This window comes from Akebia trifoliata, unplaced genomic scaffold, assembly GCF_017979445.1.
Source record: "Akebia trifoliata isolate Shusen 1 unplaced genomic scaffold, ASM1797944v1 Contig01422, whole genome shotgun sequence".
In the NCBI taxonomy this organism is placed as follows: Eukaryota; Viridiplantae; Streptophyta; class Magnoliopsida; order Ranunculales; family Lardizabalaceae; genus Akebia; species Akebia trifoliata.
The window spans coordinates 144959-164120 of record NW_028237694.1 but is presented as its reverse complement, the minus strand read 5'-3'; the positions used below and the strand labels follow the sequence as shown (position 1 = coordinate 164120).

The following is a 19162-nucleotide window of genomic DNA, read 5'->3' as shown; positions in this document are numbered from 1 at the left end:
TCTAACCCCATCAAAAATAATTTACAAAAAATGGACGGTCCACGATTTTTCAACGTGTAAACATGTGGCTAAACATTTTGGAATGGGCTGATTTTTGGGGAGGATAATCTTCTAATCATAGAGATCATCCTCACCAAAAATCAGCCCATTCCAAAACTTCTAACCCATGTAGGACAAAAAGCGTTTGTTAAAGTGTGTGGTAAAACTTAGGGTGTTGAACATTTCCCTATATATATATATATGGAGAAGTGGATTCATGCGTTTCCAATACATGTAAGACGTGACAATTTAGGAGGGAAAAAAAAAGAGAAGCAAGAAATCTTTTTTCCTTTAAACATGTAGCCATTTTGCACTGAATCTTCATAGATGATGCGTGTACAACTTCATTACACCCTGGTTTCTTTTAATCAAGATACATTATTCTTTTGCATCCAGTGTTTTGTCTTCAGGATTGAATTGTCTTCAACGGAATTTTCCATGCAATCGAGGCAGTCCACGCTGTAAGTGATATTTTTCTTCTTTCCTTCTGCAGAGATTTTGAAAATATTGCTTTAAATACTCAATCAGTGTTGGTCTAGATACACACCTTGATGTCATAAACATAACAATATTCTGAGATGTAGCAAGTAAATCTTGAATGTTGTTGATTTGCAGATTCTTCCTTTGCTGTCAAGTGTGGTGGGCCGCAGATTACGTCTTCAGATAGGATTGTGTTTCATAGGGACAATGCCCCACTTGGTCCAGCTTCGTATTTTGTGAATGATGGAGGCCAGTGGGCTGTTAGCAACGCTGGAAGGTTTGTTGGTAGCAGCAATGCAGCATATACCCAATCGCATCAATCTCAATTCCTGAATACTTCAGACTCGGAGCTGTTCCAAACAGCAAGGATATCCCCGGGATCACTAAGATACTATGGCCTGGGACTTGAGAATGGAAATTACACTGTAGTCCTACAATTTGCAGAGACAGATTTCCCAGATTCTAATAGGTGGGAGAGTAATGGAAGGCGTGTATTCGATATTTATCTTCAGGTTTGTGTTCTTGACATTTGTACCCAAATTTTGTGTCCCAAGCATGGTGTCGAAACTCGGTTTGACGTCTTGTCTCATTCATGGATGAGACTGAATTGTCTTGGTCAAGATAAACCGTTTAACTCGGTTTACAATTATGTATATATGGTGGCATTCGGCAACCAACATCAGGGAGCCAATTTTGTCCTATATGGCTTAAAAGTTTTGGATTGAACTGAGTTTTTGTAAGGTTGATCTCTATGGTGAGGAGATCATCCTCACAAAAAATCCGCCCAATCTGAACCTTCTAAATCCATCAAAAGTGGTTTACAAATTATCGGTAAAAAATTGATGGTCCACAATTCTAATCACTTTTGATGGGGCTATAAGGTTCAGATTGGGTTGATCTTTGGTGAGGATGATCTCCTCATCATAGAAATCATCCTTACAAAAAAATCAGCTCAATCCGAAACTTTTAAGCCATATAGGATAAATCGTTGGCTTCCTAATGCTAGCTGCCGAACCTGACCCCTATATATATATGAAAATTATTATAAATTTTTTATATAATAAGGTAGGTTAGAAGCTGTTTATTTAGATAATAATTATTTAAATTTAAAAAAAAAATTGTTACAGTATACAATCTCAGTTGAGTTGGACGAGATTTTCAAAATATCGTCCGAGTCATCTTGTTTGTCTCGCATGATTCTTCAAACGTGAGACGCCATGTCCGTCCGTCCGTCTCGCTCATCGATGATACTAAAGATGATTCCAAGTCATCTTAGTCCCAGACAACATTTAAAACCATGGTCCCAAGGATCACAATTGATTTTGAAGTTTTCTACTTGTTAATGCTTAAGGGAAACTTGGAGCAAAAAGACTTTGACATACGTAAGGAAGCAGGCGGGACCTCTTTTACAGTTGTTCGAAAACAATTCACGGCTCATGTATCTGAGAACTTCCTTGAAATCCATCTATTTTGGGCTGGAAAAGGGACTTGTTGTATACCTGCTACAGGTACATATGGACCTACCATTTCGGCCATCAGTGCTACTCCAGGTAATATGTTAGAAAAGATACGAAAAATTACAAATTTTAAGCTGTAGAATTGATGATTCTTTGATGATATTAACCACTAAGTTCTTCAGATTTCACACCCACCGTCAAGAATACCTTACAAAATACTACGAATAAGAAGAATAGAACAGGTCTGATTGTGGGGATTGTTGTTGCTGTTGGAGTTGTAAGCTTTGTTTCTATCTTTGTGGTATTTTCTTTAATTCGAAGAAGAAAGCACCGAAGCAACGATGAAGATGAAGGTAGCTCTAATATTCCTAAATAATTAGTTGATAAAGTCTATGGGTGCTTGTGAAATCTATGTAAGAAATACCTTTTTTTTTTTTTTAATGTTATTGAGATTTTTGATATTTACAAAATTTTCATTATACAATGACAAAATGCCATGACAGAATGTGCACTTGAGGACATTTCTACATCTTGACAGCAAAGATAATAGCTTGAAATAATAACCAGCCGTCTCTTTCTTAAAATTTCTATTTATGGCCATCCAAGCAATGAAAGAATATCTTGGAATACGAAATTTATTCCATATCAATTTTTTCCAAGGCACCAAAATATCCCTCATCGTATAGACTCTCAAACATTATTAAAAGAGAATTTTCCTATCAATGCTAGAGTCCAAACCACTGTCTTCTTCGTTTAGCCATAGAATTGGGTTATTTCCTTACTTTGTTACAAATTTCCCGACTTCTATCATCATCGTCTCCTCGAATATTTCACCCATAAGCATATACAAAATCTCATACAACAGTGTCAAGTGACTATTCAACTTATAGATACTCCTCCCATATTGCATGATAATATACCTGTTCTCTAACCAAGGGTCCTACCAAAACCCAATAGTAGAACCATTGCCAACAATATATCTAATATAAGGAGCATCAAGGTTCCTAACATTTAAAATCCCTCTTCAAGACTAGGATGCATCGTTTGGACAAATGCAAGACCAGATATCATCGTTCCCTACATACCTTGCCCTTATCCATCTACTTCAAATGGAGTCATTTTTTACAACTTTCTAGTAGAGTTTTATTAGACCAATCAAATTCCGATCTTGTTTGATATGAGTATTAAGTCCCCATTCTTTATAAGGTTTACAAAAAGATTTCCAACTAGTAGGATACTTGATCCAATTAAAGAAGGACCACTCCAAAAAAATTGATTCAGAAGGGGTTCAATTTTTGCCATAACACTCTTTGGAATTGCAAAACGGGGTGTCTAGAAAATTTGGAAGCTAAATAAGAAAGATTTGATCAATTCCACACGACCCGCATACGATAATAGATGAGCTTTCCAACCTTCTATCCTCTTGATAATTTTATCACTGAGAGGTTGATGCGGGATAATGAGGGAAGATAATAAAATGTAAGGTTTAGAGAATTTTGGTTGAGGATTTGGGCTAGGATAGGGTAAATTTAAAAGTAAAATATATTATTTTTCTCGTAATTACGATGGGATACATGAAAAGGGTTAAAGGTTAAGGTTTATAGGTTACAGAAATATGAAAAATATTAATGAAATAAGGGTCAAAGAAAGTGGGGAATGATTAAGGGTCGAGGTTTGTAGGTTTTAAGAATTAAGAATCGAAAAAGAAATTTTAAGAATCAAGAATAAAAAAAGTAAAATAAAATCAAGAAAAAAAATAATAGAAAAGAAAAATAAAGCTTTAAAGAAAGAAAATGATCAAAAAATAGTTGAATTGAGAGGATTTTAAATTGATGATTAATTAATTAGTCTTAATTAAGTTTTAAAGGGATTACATAGTCTAATAAGTGGAAAAGACTAAAAAGGACAAAAAAAAAGACTAATAAAAATAAAATTATTCAACACTTCTCCTCAAATTGGTGTGTGGATATCAACAACACTCAACTTGGACAAGACACCTTCAAAGGCAGTTTTGCTGACACCTTTACTAAGTATATTAACTAGTTGTTGAGATGTAGAAACAAGGAAGTACAAATCTGCCTAGAAACAATATTTTCTCTAATGAAATGTTGATCCACTTCGATATGCTTCGTTCTGTCATGTTGAACCAGATTTGCTGTTATGTTAATAGTTGATTTATTATCACAATATAGCGAAAAACGGGTTGTCACGAGAAAACACAAATCAGCTAGTAAGGTCTTGAGTCACAACAACTCATACTCCAAGTGCCATACCTCTGTATTCTAACTCAACATTGGACTGAGAAACCACATCCTGTTTCTTACTGCGCCAAGTTACTAAGTTGCCATCAACTTTAGTACAATACCTATTGGAAATAATCTAGTTATTTTAGCTCTAGTTGTTAGACCTTGTGAAGTCTTGCGATAGGTCTATTGGACCTTGTGAAGATCTGCGACTACAATAGAACTATTGTGGACTTCTTGTGAAGAACTACTATGGATTGCTTGCAACAGTTTTATTGGATTTTGTGAAGATCTACGACAACAGTAAAACTGATGTGGACTGCTTGTGACAGGTCTGTGGGACCTTGTGAAAGGTTGCGACAGTAGTAGGACTGCTTGTGAGGGCTTGCAAAACTTTGCGACAAACTTGTTGATCAGCGACAATAGTAGAATTGTTGTGGACTACTTGTGACAAGTCTGTGGGTGGAAAGCTTTCCAACAAAGCTAAAATCCTTAGAATCTCATAAAAGAACCATGGATTGGGTGCGATATTATTAGAATGTAAAGTGGTTGGATTAGAAACAAAGTCCAAAGAGGGAAGAAGTCCAAGGCAAAAAAAAAAAAAAAGGAAACCCTAAAGGTATAAACATAAGGTAAAATTGCTCTTAAAGAATGAATGGAATTTCAATTAATTGAGGGCATTGGTTTTTTTGGTTTAAACATCTGAGAATCTTTGGCAAGTAGCACATCGGTGCTTATGAAGCTTCTTCTTGCAAGTCTAAACTAGTGGTGTTGTGAATCTTGAGGTGGTGTTGATAGTGGAGAAATCCCTCACAATCTCTATTGTAGATAAACCCAAATCCTTATCTAATATCATCATGGCGCTTAGACCTAAACTAAGTGGCAAGATGAAAGGAGAAACAATTCATCACTTCATGACTCCATTCAAAGTGAGGCCTTTAAGATCAAGAGTGAAGATATAAGGACCATCACTTTGACGTTCATGAATATTGTTATTTAGGGAACTAAGTTGCACAAGTCCCTAGTAAAATCAAGGCCAAAGACATTTGAAGACAGACTTGAAGGTGGAAAAGTAAATGAAAGAGTCGTGCAGGAGTAACATTGAAATGTACATCGATTTCGACATTCTGATGTGGTGGTGTACACATAACCATAGATTACTTGTATCTATGGTAAAAGCCTCTATGGTTATGTGTGCACCACCACATCAAAATTTACAATCGAAGTATGTTTTAATGTTCTTCAGCATTATCCTAAATCAAATTAGAAGATGTCCTTAGAAGTCAGGGCCATGGGTAACTTGTTGCAAGTGTAAAAGCTTGAAGGCCTCAACTCCAGAAAATTGAGGAAGAATAACTTGAGGATGAATAGGAGCCAGGATAACAGATCTCATCTTGATTGGATCCAGAATCACAACTTTAGTCCATTTGAATACTCTTCATATAGGGGTTGTGTATTCCTTTTGATCATTTGGATAGTGTAGTGGAACTTAGAGACCAAGTTTTGGTATAGTTCATATTGAAAATAAATTATATTAAAACAAAATCTTTAACATCTACTACCCTTGCAACCCCCAGCATTGTGCCAATAATAGATAGTTAGAAAATAATGATAATTATATTTTGTTTTGTTTTAATTAGGTGAGAGATTTCATTAAGCACAAAAAAAAAAAAAAAAAAAAAAAGAAACAAAGAACAAACCATGGAGGTGAAAAAGATCTACCAATCTAAGAAGCAATATGTTGGACTGCCAAAGTACAAAGATCAAACAAATTTACCATCCCAAATAACAACACAATCAAAGGGCTTCTACAACAATAACTATTCATAAAGAAAAACATGTAAACCAGTTTACATTATTTATTCACATCTATGAATAATATATGTAAAATACACATACCTAGACTTGTCCTTTGTATTGGAAATAATGTAGCTTCTTTAATATTTATTTTAATTCTATGTAAGGGCATTTATGTCTATTTACTTTTTAGGTTTTAATATATCTATCAAACTCTCATTAATGAGACTTGAGAATTACCTTCTACAATTCTTTTTGTTATCAGAGCCTCTAGAGGCTTTATCGTCCTCTCCCTTTGGGCCCCCTCTTCATTTTTTTTCTTCTCCTCTCTCCTCTTTTCTTCTCTAGGCGATATAAGCTGCTATTTGGTGTTCAATGGCAACTAGGATTACATTTTTAGGCCTTGCGACAGCAACTAAGGTTGAGTGGAGGACCAACCACAACAACTGTATTGTTTTTAGGCTGCGTAAACCCTGCAACAGAGACTACAGGAAACCTCTTTGAGTGGTATTCAACCTTGTGACAGCAACTATGTTGTTTTTGGGCTGTGCAAACCCTGTGGTAGAGTTTACAATAAAGCTCTATGAGTAGTGTTCAATCCTACGACAACAACCACATGTGTTGCACCCTGTGGCATCAACTACAGTGAGATTATGAGTTGTGTTCAACCTTGCGATAGCCATCACATAGTGAATTTTTTGAGATTCCTTGAGTTTTGCTACAGTGTGCAGCCCTCTCATTCTCTTGACTACAACGAGTTTGTTTGTTTCTGGCCTTCTGGTATAGATCTCCCTTCAAGCAAAATTTACTCATTTCTTGTTTGTTCTTGTAAGCATGACATCACACCAAGAAACTAAGGACATCAACTCTACTCTTAGGGAAAGCTCCTCTGCCCAGCCCAACGTATTACTAATGCCCTATTAGATGGTCGAAATTTTTAGTCATAGTCTCGACCTATTAAGCTTTATTTGGGCACCATCACTAAGCCACCCCTCACTGATCCCATAATTGAATAATGGGAGATCGATAACTACACCATTCTTGGATGGCTTTTCAATTCCATGGAGCAGCGCAAATACACACTGGATCTCCTTCAAGACACTGTATGCTTGGTTGTCATCCAGCCTTCTCCCCTATAGATCAGAATCATCATCTTCATGCTAAAACTGGTAATTTATTATATGATCCTTCTTATCAGAGACTTGTAGACCACCTGATTTATTTGACTAACATAATATCAGATTTGACATTTGCAATTTGTGTGATCATTCAGTTCATGCATGCCCCATGCACTTTTCATCTTGATGCAGTTTATCGTATTCTTCGATATTTGAAGTGTTGTCCTGGTCTTAGATTTTTCTACTCCTCCATTGTCCAACCACATTTGTCATGCTTTACTAATACGGATTATATTGGTTCTCTTATAGATAAGAGATTTACTTCTGGGTTTTATACCTTTTATGGTGATAACCTGATCTCATGGAAAAGTAAGAAACAAGGTGTGATTTTTCACTCTTCTACTGAAGCTAAGTATCGTGTTATGGCCATTGGCACTTGCGAGCTTATTTATATTAGATTTTTGCTGTTGGAGCTAGGTTTTCCAATCCCTGGCCCTTCTACTTTGTTTTGTGATAACAAGTTTGCCATTATACTTGATTCTAATTCAATCCTTCATGAGATAACCAAGTATATAGAGGTTGATATTCACTTTCTTAGGTAGAAAGTTTGCTCTGGTGCTTTACAGACAATCTTTGTATCTTCTTCAGAACAACTTATTGAGATGTTTACAAAGTCTGTTAGTCCTTCTGTAACTAACTCTCATCTTGTCAGTTGAGTTTAGTAGATATATTTACTCCAACTTGAGGGAGGAAAGTATTGGAAATAATGTAGTTTCTTTATAACTTATTTTAATTCTATGTAAGGGCATTTATGTGTATTCACACTATGTAATGGAATTTATGTCTATTTACTTTTTAGGTTTTATATATATTTATGAAACTCTCATTAATAAGACTTGAGAATTACCTTCTACAATTCTTTTTTTTGTGCGTATACTACATGTATAACGATGAACAAATGCAAGAATTTATGAAAATTTCAGTACAACATAATTTGATAGATAAAAAGACATTCATACTTATCGTCCATCCCCAATAATCTCATGGAGCGTTGGTTGAGTCAGCATTGGCGAATAATCTTCAACGACCAGGTTTGGCAAATATTCTCCAAACCGTTGGGTTTGGATCAACAATGAGCCATGCTGACTACTAGTTCTTTCTCATAAGGTTCCGTGAGTATATTGACTTGTAGAGCTACTTAAATCATTAAACTACCAATTGAAAGCGCCCTCGATCCGCGGGGTGCGCGGATCCGCTTTTGTGTAGACACCCCATTTTCGCATCCGCCTGATTAATCAACTAGTCAATCCGATCGCAATGATTCCCAATGATGGATGTGTATTCCATTGCTTTATTTTGTTACTAGATGTGTTTCAGAAATCCGGATGAGGTATCTCGAACTAACAAAACCTTAGAAACCATGCTACGCTAGGAAAATACGACTCCAGAAACATAGAAATCATTATCTTGCAAACCAAAAAGAAGTTTCACGATAAAAATCACTAAAATGACCAAATTACCAAAATACCCCTAACCTCAAAACAACCCTAGAGCCTACGTTACGCTTAGGAAAACCTATTAAAACACATAAAATAACAAATTGAAACCAAATAAATCATTTCGTCAATTTTAACAGAATTCGACAAAATTATGAAAATGCCCCTCATTAAATTCATGACCATTTTACACAAAAAATTTCATAAATGATACAAACCAATATTCCCATTGAATTCCTTACGAAAAATCGATTCTAAAACATCCTAGAACATTAAAAACCGACTTGAAACGCGAAAAGTCCTCTCCGGGGGCAAAACGGTAATTTCACAATTTTCATAATAAATTTTTTTTGAAATTAATAAATAAAACATTAAATAATTATAGTGAAACATTAATGAAATTAATTTAAAAATTTGAACCAAAGAAATCGATCAATCGGGTTTTCAAGTAAAATTGTTGAGGGTTCGTGAGATATTTCTTTAAGGACCCTTCCATTTGGGGGTCCAAAAAATTAAAGATATTTTAGAGGGGGGGTTCTCCAAAAATTTAAAGTAAATCAAGAAAGACTAAAGTCAAGGTATTAAAGTCAATCAAGCAAGACTGAAGTCAAAATTAAAGTCAATCAAGAAATACTGAAGTCAAGATATTAAACGTCAATCAATTGAGACTAAAGTCAAAATATTAAAAGTCAATCAAATAAGACCAAAAGTCAAAATCATAATAGAGTTCTAATTAAATAATAAACTCTATCTAATAAAGTTCTAACTAGAAAACAATTCCACCTAAAACAATTCTAATTAAAACACAATTCTACCTAAAACAAGTCTAACTAAAACACAACTCTAATTAAAAGAACTCTAATTAAATACTAATTCTATCCAAATCAAACCTTAAAAAATTCTATAAATAGAGGTGCTCACACCCTATTTTCGTATCAAATCATAAACCCTAAGAGAAGTAAGTCTAGAAGGCCCCCTAGCCTCCCATAAACCCTAGTTTTGGAGCCCCGACTCCTTACCTAACATGCCTCCTTCAATTTTAGCCTAGAAAACACCTAAAAGCCCTCCAAAAACACCCATAAATCCGCAACAAATTTGAAGAGTTCAGATCCAAAAGCAAAGAGATACCTTGATCTCGGAGATCCGAAATCAAATCCGGAGACAGAATGAAGCAAGGGAGTACGGTAAAAGGAGCTATTTTTGTCAGATCTGAGGGAACAAAATCCTTACTATCGGAAAGGTATGAAATTATTTATTTTTATTTTTATCTAGGTTTTTAGCAATGTGATATACTTGGGAAGTTAGTAGAGATCGACTTTGGCCGGGCGGGGTTGGTGCCTAACACCTTCCAACCCCGTAACATGATCTCCGAATTCAGATTTTCTGTGGTAGATTAGTTCTTTTTATCCATGTTAGAGTCAGTTTGGTTCCTAGACCACAATAACTAGGTGGCGACTCTCAAACCTCAAGGGTCAAAAGCGGATCCGCGCACCTCGCGGATCGAGGGCGCTTTCAGTGGCGACTCCACTGGGGACATTGAGGATCAGACTTGAAAAACCCCAAGTATGGGAGCATTGCTAAAACGACCTAATTTTGTTATTTTATTTTTAATTGTTTGTTTATTAGTTTATTTTTCTTGTTGGCTCGATTATTGCTCATCGGTTTGGACTTTGAATATTGGTTTTAATATGTTATTTTATATGGGTCAATAAAAGGGTTATTTGGAATGACTCTAGATAATGCAAGATTTCAATAAGTTAACTAAAGATGGGATGATAATCATTGAATCGGGATTTATTTATTTATTTATTTGTAGGTGTATCTCAATCTACCCTCTGGCAATATTTTTCTAAAAAAAAAAAAACAAAAAGAGGTTTTTTTTTTTGTTAATTGTGGGTCCATTAATAGTATAAATATATATATAAAAAGAAAACTCTTTATTTGTTGGGACGAGTGTTCTTTTGTCCATCAACAATAAATAAGAAAACAAAAAAACAAAAAAATTTGGTTTTTAAGTTTCTGTTAAGCAGCAGCCACTATTTTAATTTTTCGGGTGGTGTGTCCCCAGTAAAAATCTCCTTTCAATGATCAAACCTTTCATGTTTTTAATGTGGTGGGTGGTGTGCCGTCAGCACAAGAGTGCGTTTTCTACTCTCTATCTTCTTCTCAAATAAGAAGAGAATGAGACAACAAGAGCACGCAACAACGTCTCTCTCTCTCTAACGTTTTTAATGAACCAAACCCTCGTCTCTCTCTCTCGCTCGCTCACTCTATCTCTCTCTCTCTGGCTGCGACTTGTGATAGTGAGACATGGGGCTGCGACGATGCGTCCTGCGACACTAGTCGTAAAAAATTTCTAGATTTGTCCAAATCCATCTGATTCCGTTGGATGGTTTATAGCCCAAAAGTTCAACCTAGACTTTTGGTGCAATTTTCGCAGTAGCAGTTCTTCTTGTGTACTGTGGGACGAAGGAAGAGAGAGAGAGAGAGCTTCAGAATTGCAATCATGGAAGATTACGAGCTGAAATATGATCATCAATTCTGTTCTGGCACCACTTTGATGGCACCCACTCTTCATCTTTGAATCTTCTCTTTTTGACACTCTGTGTTTTATTTTGGAAACGTGTTGAAGAGAAAAAACAAGCTGCGACAGATGTTTTATTCCAATATTCACAATTTGTTATGACATGTATTGGGGAGGGTGTTCGGCCTTGTGATTTAAGGCTACACTTAATGAAGGAGATTTCAGGCATGCCAACTTCTTTGAAGAGAAAGTCATCAAAGAAAGAGGTTTCTCCTAGTGCCATGGGTGAGTCATCGAGCTTGGGTGGGACCAAAGTTGATAGAGCAGACAGCTCTCCATTGCTTTAGCTCATGAACCATCTGCGCAATAGCAGCCATCGCCACATTGGTTATCTAAACCAATTTCTGTAGGGCATTTGTTTGCCTTGGTTCTGTTGTCTTTCTTTTTGTGTGGCCTAACCATCGACTTTCTAATTGGTACACAAATGTATGTTTTGGTTACGTCACCGATGTGATTAGTGTGTGAAGACTACAGATGATGTGGGCTTATGGACATCCCTGGCCCCTTAGAACTCGACACAAATTTGCTTTAGAGTTGGGGGAACAAATTTTGTTGCACCATCCCGATAAATCAAACGTGCAAAGGATTTTGAGTCAAAAAATAAAAAAAAAGTGTGCTGCTGGCAGCAACATATTTTATAAAAAAAAAAAACAGATTTTTTTTGACACACCAATTTTTGCTAGCGTTTTTACTAGTGCCACGTGGATTGGGTTTGTGTTTTTGAAGAATAATTGAATGAAGGCATGAGTGATGTTGCTGCCAGCAATATTAAAATGCAAAAATGTGAAGTGTTGGCAGCATGTTGTGTGTTGGCAGCAATTAAAAAAAAGAGAAGCTGAGTTGTGCGTTGTGTGTCATGTTGTAGCAGCATGGCAGCAACATATAAAAATGTGGTTGTATTGTGGTTTGTTGCTGTAGCAAACAAAAAAAAAATAAAAAAAGGGGGGGGGGGGGGGGGGGGGGGGGGGGGGGGGGGGGTAAGACTATCTTCACCAAGTTAGTAAGGTTATCTTCCTTGCTAAGGGGTCATTGACGCCCCCACGTGGTAGCAATTTTTTTTTTTTATAAAAAAAAAAAGAGTTTTGTTGTGTGGTGGCAGCAAGAAGATGGTGGTCTACGTGTGTGTGTGATGGCGACAATTGAAGATAGTTAGATTGTGAGTATCCTGGCAACAACATAAAAATTTGTGACCTATATTCTTTTTAAAAATAGGCTAGTCTTACTAATTTAGTAAGGTCTCTTCCTTACTAAGGGTTATCAATCTCGCCACATGGCATCCAAAAAGGTGATCTAATGCCACGTGTTGGTGACGAACAAAATTCCATGAACTTTTAAAGGAAATTTTCAATTTTTTTAAAAAAAATTAAATTTCATCTTAAACTTTGATTTGAAATTTCATAATCACTCATTTTCAAAATCTTGGACTTAAATTTCTCATTTTTAAAATTGATTTTTTGGATCCAAATCTTTTCCAATCAAAATTGTAAAGGTCATGAAATTAGATTATCAATGAGGGAACCACGTGGCCTAATGACCCTTAGTAATTTTGAAATCTTAATGTGTTAGTCGAGATAACCCAAGTTCTCTTTGAAAAATTTGTTGAGTCCTAAATTCAAAAATGCAAAAAATTCCTAAAATTCCAAGAAAAAAAAAAGAATTTTTTGTGCATGTTTCAATATTGGATCTAATCGATTATTCTGTGCTATGTTCATTGATTGATTATCTGAAATACCATGATCTTAATGGATATATACATGCTTTGATTTCAAATTGGATATTTTGAATATTTCTATATTTTTTATCAATATTTATTCGATATCCACATGTTGATGGCTTGATTGGTTTGATCTGGCCCATGAGCCCACGTGTTTGAAAAAGTGCCGGGCACACCCCACCCTGCTTTGCACACACCACATGCACGTTTATTGTTTTACTCACTTACACGTCCCATATAGCCAACGTGGCACTAGTGCGTGGCCCGGTCTCTTTGGAGATGCGACGTCATTCATGAAAATCACAACTCCAGTCACGTACCTTAGGGTATATCAAACTGGGGGCATCAATACCGTCTGATCAGGTGATTCTGAGAAGTATATTGATACACCCAGACTAGAGCGACCTGAGCCTTTGACCTATTGTAAGCCACACAGTCACATGTCCCGATTGCCAACGTAGTACTAGTACGTGGTCGGTCCCTTCGTGGGACGCCAAACCATTTATGAAAGCTACAACTCTTGATTTGTACCCGTAGGTATAAAAGATAATCTAGGTATATCAATTGCACTTCTTGGTCAAAACCGGTGCCTAAGCAAGATCTTGCCCCGCTGTACCCTATTGTACGAGGGGGATAGACTACGTCTATTCTAGACGAGAGGTATTTAGGTGGGCCCTTGCTCAGCATTGTGCGCCACCTCTCAACTGGAGATCAAACTGGCTGTTTTTGACTTCAGAGAAGTGAATTGAGGTTTTAGATTATCCCCTATACGGTATATCAAACCAAGTCACCACGTATCGAAAGGTATATAGGTGTGCTTGGGCAACGGTGGCCAGATAAAAATACATTGCACGTAGTAAGCTTAGAGTCTAGAAACCTTCCCCGTAGGTCACGACTCGAACTTATTGTAGGTGTTCCCGGGTTGTTTATTGAATGGAGAATGTATGTGAGTGATGTGAATGGTGAGATCAGAGTGTATGATTGTCCTCAAGGATAAAAAATGTTGCTTTTGAAAATTAAAATGGGTGCACCGACCCAATAAAGAATCCATTTTTTGCAATAATTTATAATGACCCAGTCCATCTTGATCCAATAATCATGATGGGTCGGGCCATTTAGATCAAAATGAAAATCAAATTCTTTTCTAAATTCGGGTTTCAACCCATTTTCAAAGAAGAGAAATGGTTTACAAAAGGAAAGTATTTTCCAGAAGAAGTGTTCTCTAAAAAAATATATAATTTCCAGCAAAGGTATTTTCCATAAGAACAAGATTTTTCAAAGAAAAAATATTTTCTAGAAGAAAAGAGAATGAAGGAAAAATGATTTACAAAGAATATATTTTTGCATGAACCTTGAAAGTGTTCTTTTTTGCATGGATTGTAAAATTATCAAAATATATTTTTCTAAAAAGAAAATGATTGCAAAAAATAATCAGAATTGTGAAAATCGTTATTCAATAAAAACATTATTTTCAAGAGTGCAATAAAATTATTTTCCTTCTGAATAATCATTGAATGGATGAAATGTTTAATGGATTGATGCACAAAATTCAATAAAATCTCAGGGTTCATTTAAAATGTTATCAAGGGGGTGACACTGAAATTGGTTAAATTCACCTTCAAAGAGGTTATTAGGTTATCATTGTATCTAAGCTCAATCGTCCATAGTCTAGCTAGGGTTGTAAATCCGGTCAGTTAGAGTAAACATCAATATCAAGTCAACAGTCATAAATGACCTCAAAATTTCTTAACATCATCCAGTTGTTCTTTGAAGATCATAGTGCTTCAATCCTATCGATTGTAAGTAATATCTCAGTCCTCAGTCCTAATCAAACTCGTGTAGGTACTTGTCTTGAGTTTTCATGAGTCATTTGGGTTAGCTCGAGTCCTTTTTTCCAACAAGGTCCTGTCTTCCTTAGATTGAGTTTACTCTTTCCTATTGAGTCAAGTTAGTTCGTCGAGTCTATAGAGGTGTCTATTGCCCCTTCTGAATTTGATTGGATAAAGAAAATTTTTGAATACCTCGAGTGCATTAACGAATTAACTACTAATCTGACTTCAAGGATAGATTTTTCTCCTGAGCAAGAAGATAAGAATCGGGCTCAAGAAAGCAAAGGTCATTGACCTCGGAACAGAGATTTAAATAGAAACCATCCTATCCCTAGAGGAACATAAGGGGATAGTGAATTTTCTCAGAAATTTCAAAGACTTGTTCACTTGAGCCTATGAGGATATGTTAGGTACAAGCTTGGGTGTTGTCCGATACGGATTAGATATTGAAGTGATAAAATGATATCAAAGAAGATCTTACAAAATGTATCAGTGCTATTCTCAACATGGTAGAGCTCCTAGAATTGATTAAATTAATGAAATAGTTGAAGCGGTATTGATCTCTGATAATGGGTCGTACATCAAAGCTTAAGTTATCACTCTGTGTTCAAAGTTCGAGATTTGACATCACATTGTCTCTCTACCGTCCTCAGATTAATGGAAAGGTTGAAGCAGTTAGTAAAAGTCTCCAGACAGTTATCGTGAAAATGTGTCAATCACACATCGCACCGAGATTGGTCAGAGAAGTTACCATTCACACTAGGGGCACATCATACTTCAATACAGTCTTCCACTAGAGTTATTCCCTACTTTCTAGTGTATGATATGGAAGAAATCTTACCAGTTGAAATGTAAATCTTGTATCTCAAGGCCTTCAATGAAAGTCAATTGTCAGAAGCAGATTGGGTTCATCAATGGTATGAAGAATTAAGTTTGATCGAAGAAAAATGACTAAGAGCTTTGTATCACATGCAAGCTTATCAAAGAAGAGTTGCCTGTGCGTTTGACAAAAAGATCAAGGCCCGTCACTTACAAGTCAGGGATTTAGTACTCAAAGAGAATCGAGCACCTATTTTTGACCCCAGGGGAAAGTTCAAACCAAATTGGGGAGGTTTGTTCATCGTCAAAGAAATATTACCAGGAAAAGTTGTCAGACTTCAAGATCATGATGGAATCGAATTACCAGAACCAACCAACCTTAATTAAATCAAACGGTACTACATTTAAGGATGCCATTTTTGGCCAAATCAATCCTCATATTACCTAGTTACCCAGTTCAACATATCCTTTCTCAACCCCTTTGCAGCCTTTTCAAAAAGAAAAATTATGCCTTTTTCTTTCTCAGCCTGATCACCTAACCTAGGGGAGGGAAGATTCGAACTACGTTTTGGTCTGATCCCAAAATTCTGGGGTACGTAGGCAACCTGAGAAGTTACTTCAGGCTCGACCACATCAAAATAATAAAAAAAATCTATTTCCCCACACAATAAAAAAATTAAGAAAAAAATTCAAAAGAAAAAGAAATTCAAAATGGGGAAGAAAATTTAAAGAAAAAGAAATAATTTAAAAGGAAATGCCACACAAAGGACATTTGGGTTTTTGAGCCTCAAAATTCTTTTCTTTTTATACCCAGTCCTAAGCCTACCCAAGAAAGTCCTCCTAAGTACCGTGCAAAAAGTCAAGGAAGATAGCAAAGCATGATCAGGCAGCAACTCCAGAAGTTCAGAGAAAAAAAAGAAAAAAAGATAAAAAATGATGAAGCCTGCTAAGTTGAAAATCTGAAAAGGGCGACTTAGGCAAAAATTAAGGCAAGCTCGCAAGGTTGAAAATCTGAAAGGACAACTTTGGCAACAATTAGAGCAAAGAAAAAAAAAAAGCTCGCTAGATTGAAAATCTGAAAAGGCGATCTAGGCAAAAGTTAGAGCAAGCTTGATAGATTGAAAACCTGAAAAGGCGATCTAGGCAAAAGTTAGAGCAACAAAGAAAAATAGAAGAAAATCCCAAGCTAAGAGCGGTTCGAGCTAAAACATCAGAAGTCCGAATAACCAAGTTCAATACTTAGCTTAAATCAGGAATAGACTCAGAAGCCACAAGTATCTTGTCTACGATCGATCTGAAAATTCTTACTTCCCCCAAGTGAACCAAGGGAGATAAGGGTGAATTCTATGATGAAACTCGAAAGAAAATAATTTTGTACTCTTGAGCCTGATTCAAAATCTTCAATAGAATAAATCAAAATTAAAAGTTGGATCTTTATTGCGCTTGTGGTAATCAATTATTTCAAACCTTCATACAAGGGGCATTTTCTTTTTTTAATGTAACTTTTCCCCCTTATACTAGGGGCATTTTTTTTTATGATGTGTTCAATTATTTTCAAGGCCATGTTCATTGTCAAACTAGAGGCGTTTTGTTTTTGAGCAATGTTAATCCTAAAAGATAATAAGAACCCCAAACTTAAGGTTACCTTCTTGATAACAGTTTTTCAAAAAAAAAACTCTTGAGGTTCAAAAGAAATAAAAACTCAGGTTTTAAATTCATAAAACTTTTTGATAAATCCTTGAGGTTCAAACAAAAGTATTTTGGATCTCACATAGGAGATATGGCATTCTTTCGTTCTCCAGATTTTTTTCAGATCCAATCATTCTTGGAATCGATCATTTCTCTTCCAGATTCATTATCTTCCAGATTTATTCGTTTTCCGATTCGTTCTAATCAATTTTCTCCAAATTCGTTCATTCTTTCCCAAAATTCATTCGTTCCTCTGCCAATTTTGCTTAGTTGCCGCCAAGGGGTATCTTGGATTTTGCTCAGTTTCTGCCAGGGGTTATCTTGGATTTTGCTCAGTTTCCGCCAAGGGTTATCTTGGATTTTGCCTAGTTTCCGCCAAGGGTTATCTTGGTTTTTGCCCAGTTTTCGATAACCCCCTCTAAGGGTTATCTTGGATTTTGCCCAGTTGCCGCCAAGGGTTATCTTGGATTTTACTCAGTTTCTACCAAGGGTTAACTTGGATTTTGCTCAGTTGGCGTCAAGGGTTATCTTGGATTTTGCTCAGTTGCCACCAAGGGTTATCTTGGATTTTGCTCAGTTGCCATCAAGGATAATCTTGGATTTTGCTCAGATGCCACCAAGGGTTATCTTGGATTTTGCTCAGTTTCCGCCAAGGGTTATCTTGGATTTTGCTCAGTTACCGCCAAGGGTTATCTTGGATTTTGCTCAGATGCCGCCAAGGGTTATCTTGGATTTTGCTCAGTTGCCGCCAAGGGTTATCTTGGATTTTGCTTAGATGCCGCCAAGGGTTATCTTGGATTTTGTTTAGTTTCCGCCAAGGGTTATCTTGGATTTTGCTCAGTTTCCGCCAAGGGTTATCTTGGATTTTGCTCAGATGCCGTCAAGGTTATCTTGGATTTTGCTCGGTTTCCGCCAAGAGTTATCTTGGATTTTGCTCAGATGCCGCCAAGGGTTATGTTCGATTTTGCTCAGTTACCGTCGAGGGTTTTCTCGAAGTTATGCTCAGTTTTACTCAATTATGGTCAGTTTATACTCAAATTATGCTAAAATTATACTCAGATTTTACTCAGTTTCACACAGTGCGCACACTTGCACATTTGCACTTTTTAGTCAGGGAGAATTCTTTAAAATTCAAGGATCTGACACTGTCAGTGAGAGTTTGCGCTCAAGGACCTGACAGCCTTTTTAATTCGGGGAGAGCTTTATCCTCAAGGATCCGAACACCCTGACGAATTGATAAATCAGGCTGCAAAATGAACTGTCACTAGCTTTGGCATTCAGATATCGCACTATCTACCAAAATAGATTTGCTATTTAGTTTGCTTCAACCGCCAAAGAGGGGCATCTGTAGACACCCCATTGTTGCATCCGCCTGATTAATGAACTAGTCAATCTGATCGCAATGATTCCCAATGATGGATGTGTATTCCATTACTTTATTTTGTTACCAGATGTGTTTCAGAAATCCGGATGAGGTATCTCGAACTAACAAAACCTTAGAAACCATGCTACGCTAGGAAAATACGACTCCAGAAACATAGAAATCATTATCTTGCAAACCAAAAAGAAGTTTCACGATAAAAATCACTAAAATGACCAAATTACCAAAATACCCCTAACCTCAAAACAACCCTAGAGCCTACGTTACGCTTAGGAAAACCTATTAAAACACATAAAATAACAAATTGAAACCAAATAAATCATTTCGTCAATTTTAACAGAATTCGATAAAATTACGAAAATGCCCCTCATTAAGTTCATGACCATTTTACACAAAAAATTTCATAAATGACACAAACCAATATTCCCATTGAATTCCTTGCGAAAAATCGATTCTAAAACATCCTAAAATATTAAAAACCGACTTGAAACGCGAAAAGTCCTCTCCGGGGGTAAA

The 19162-nt window shown here is 36.2% G+C and overlaps 2 protein-coding genes across 2 annotated transcripts; both read left to right on the top strand.

The window, feature by feature from the left end:
- Positions 1–449: 449 nt before the first annotated feature.
- Positions 450–2437, top strand: LOC147380405 (putative LRR receptor-like serine/threonine-protein kinase At1g56140; the record flags this gene model as incomplete). The annotated part of the gene is made up of 4 exons (XM_086431752.1): positions 450–500; positions 655–1031; positions 1871–2069; positions 2159–2437. Coding segments are annotated over 4 exons (821 nt in total), but the record flags the coding sequence as incomplete, so codon positions are not given.
- An 8731-nt stretch (positions 2438–11168) lies between these two features.
- On the top strand, positions 11169–11807 carry LOC147380404 (uncharacterized; the record flags this gene model as incomplete). Its single annotated transcript, XM_086431751.1, has 1 exon — positions 11169–11807. A coding segment is annotated over one exon (333 nt), but the record flags the coding sequence as incomplete, so codon positions are not given.
- Positions 11808–19162: the final 7355 nt, after the last annotated feature.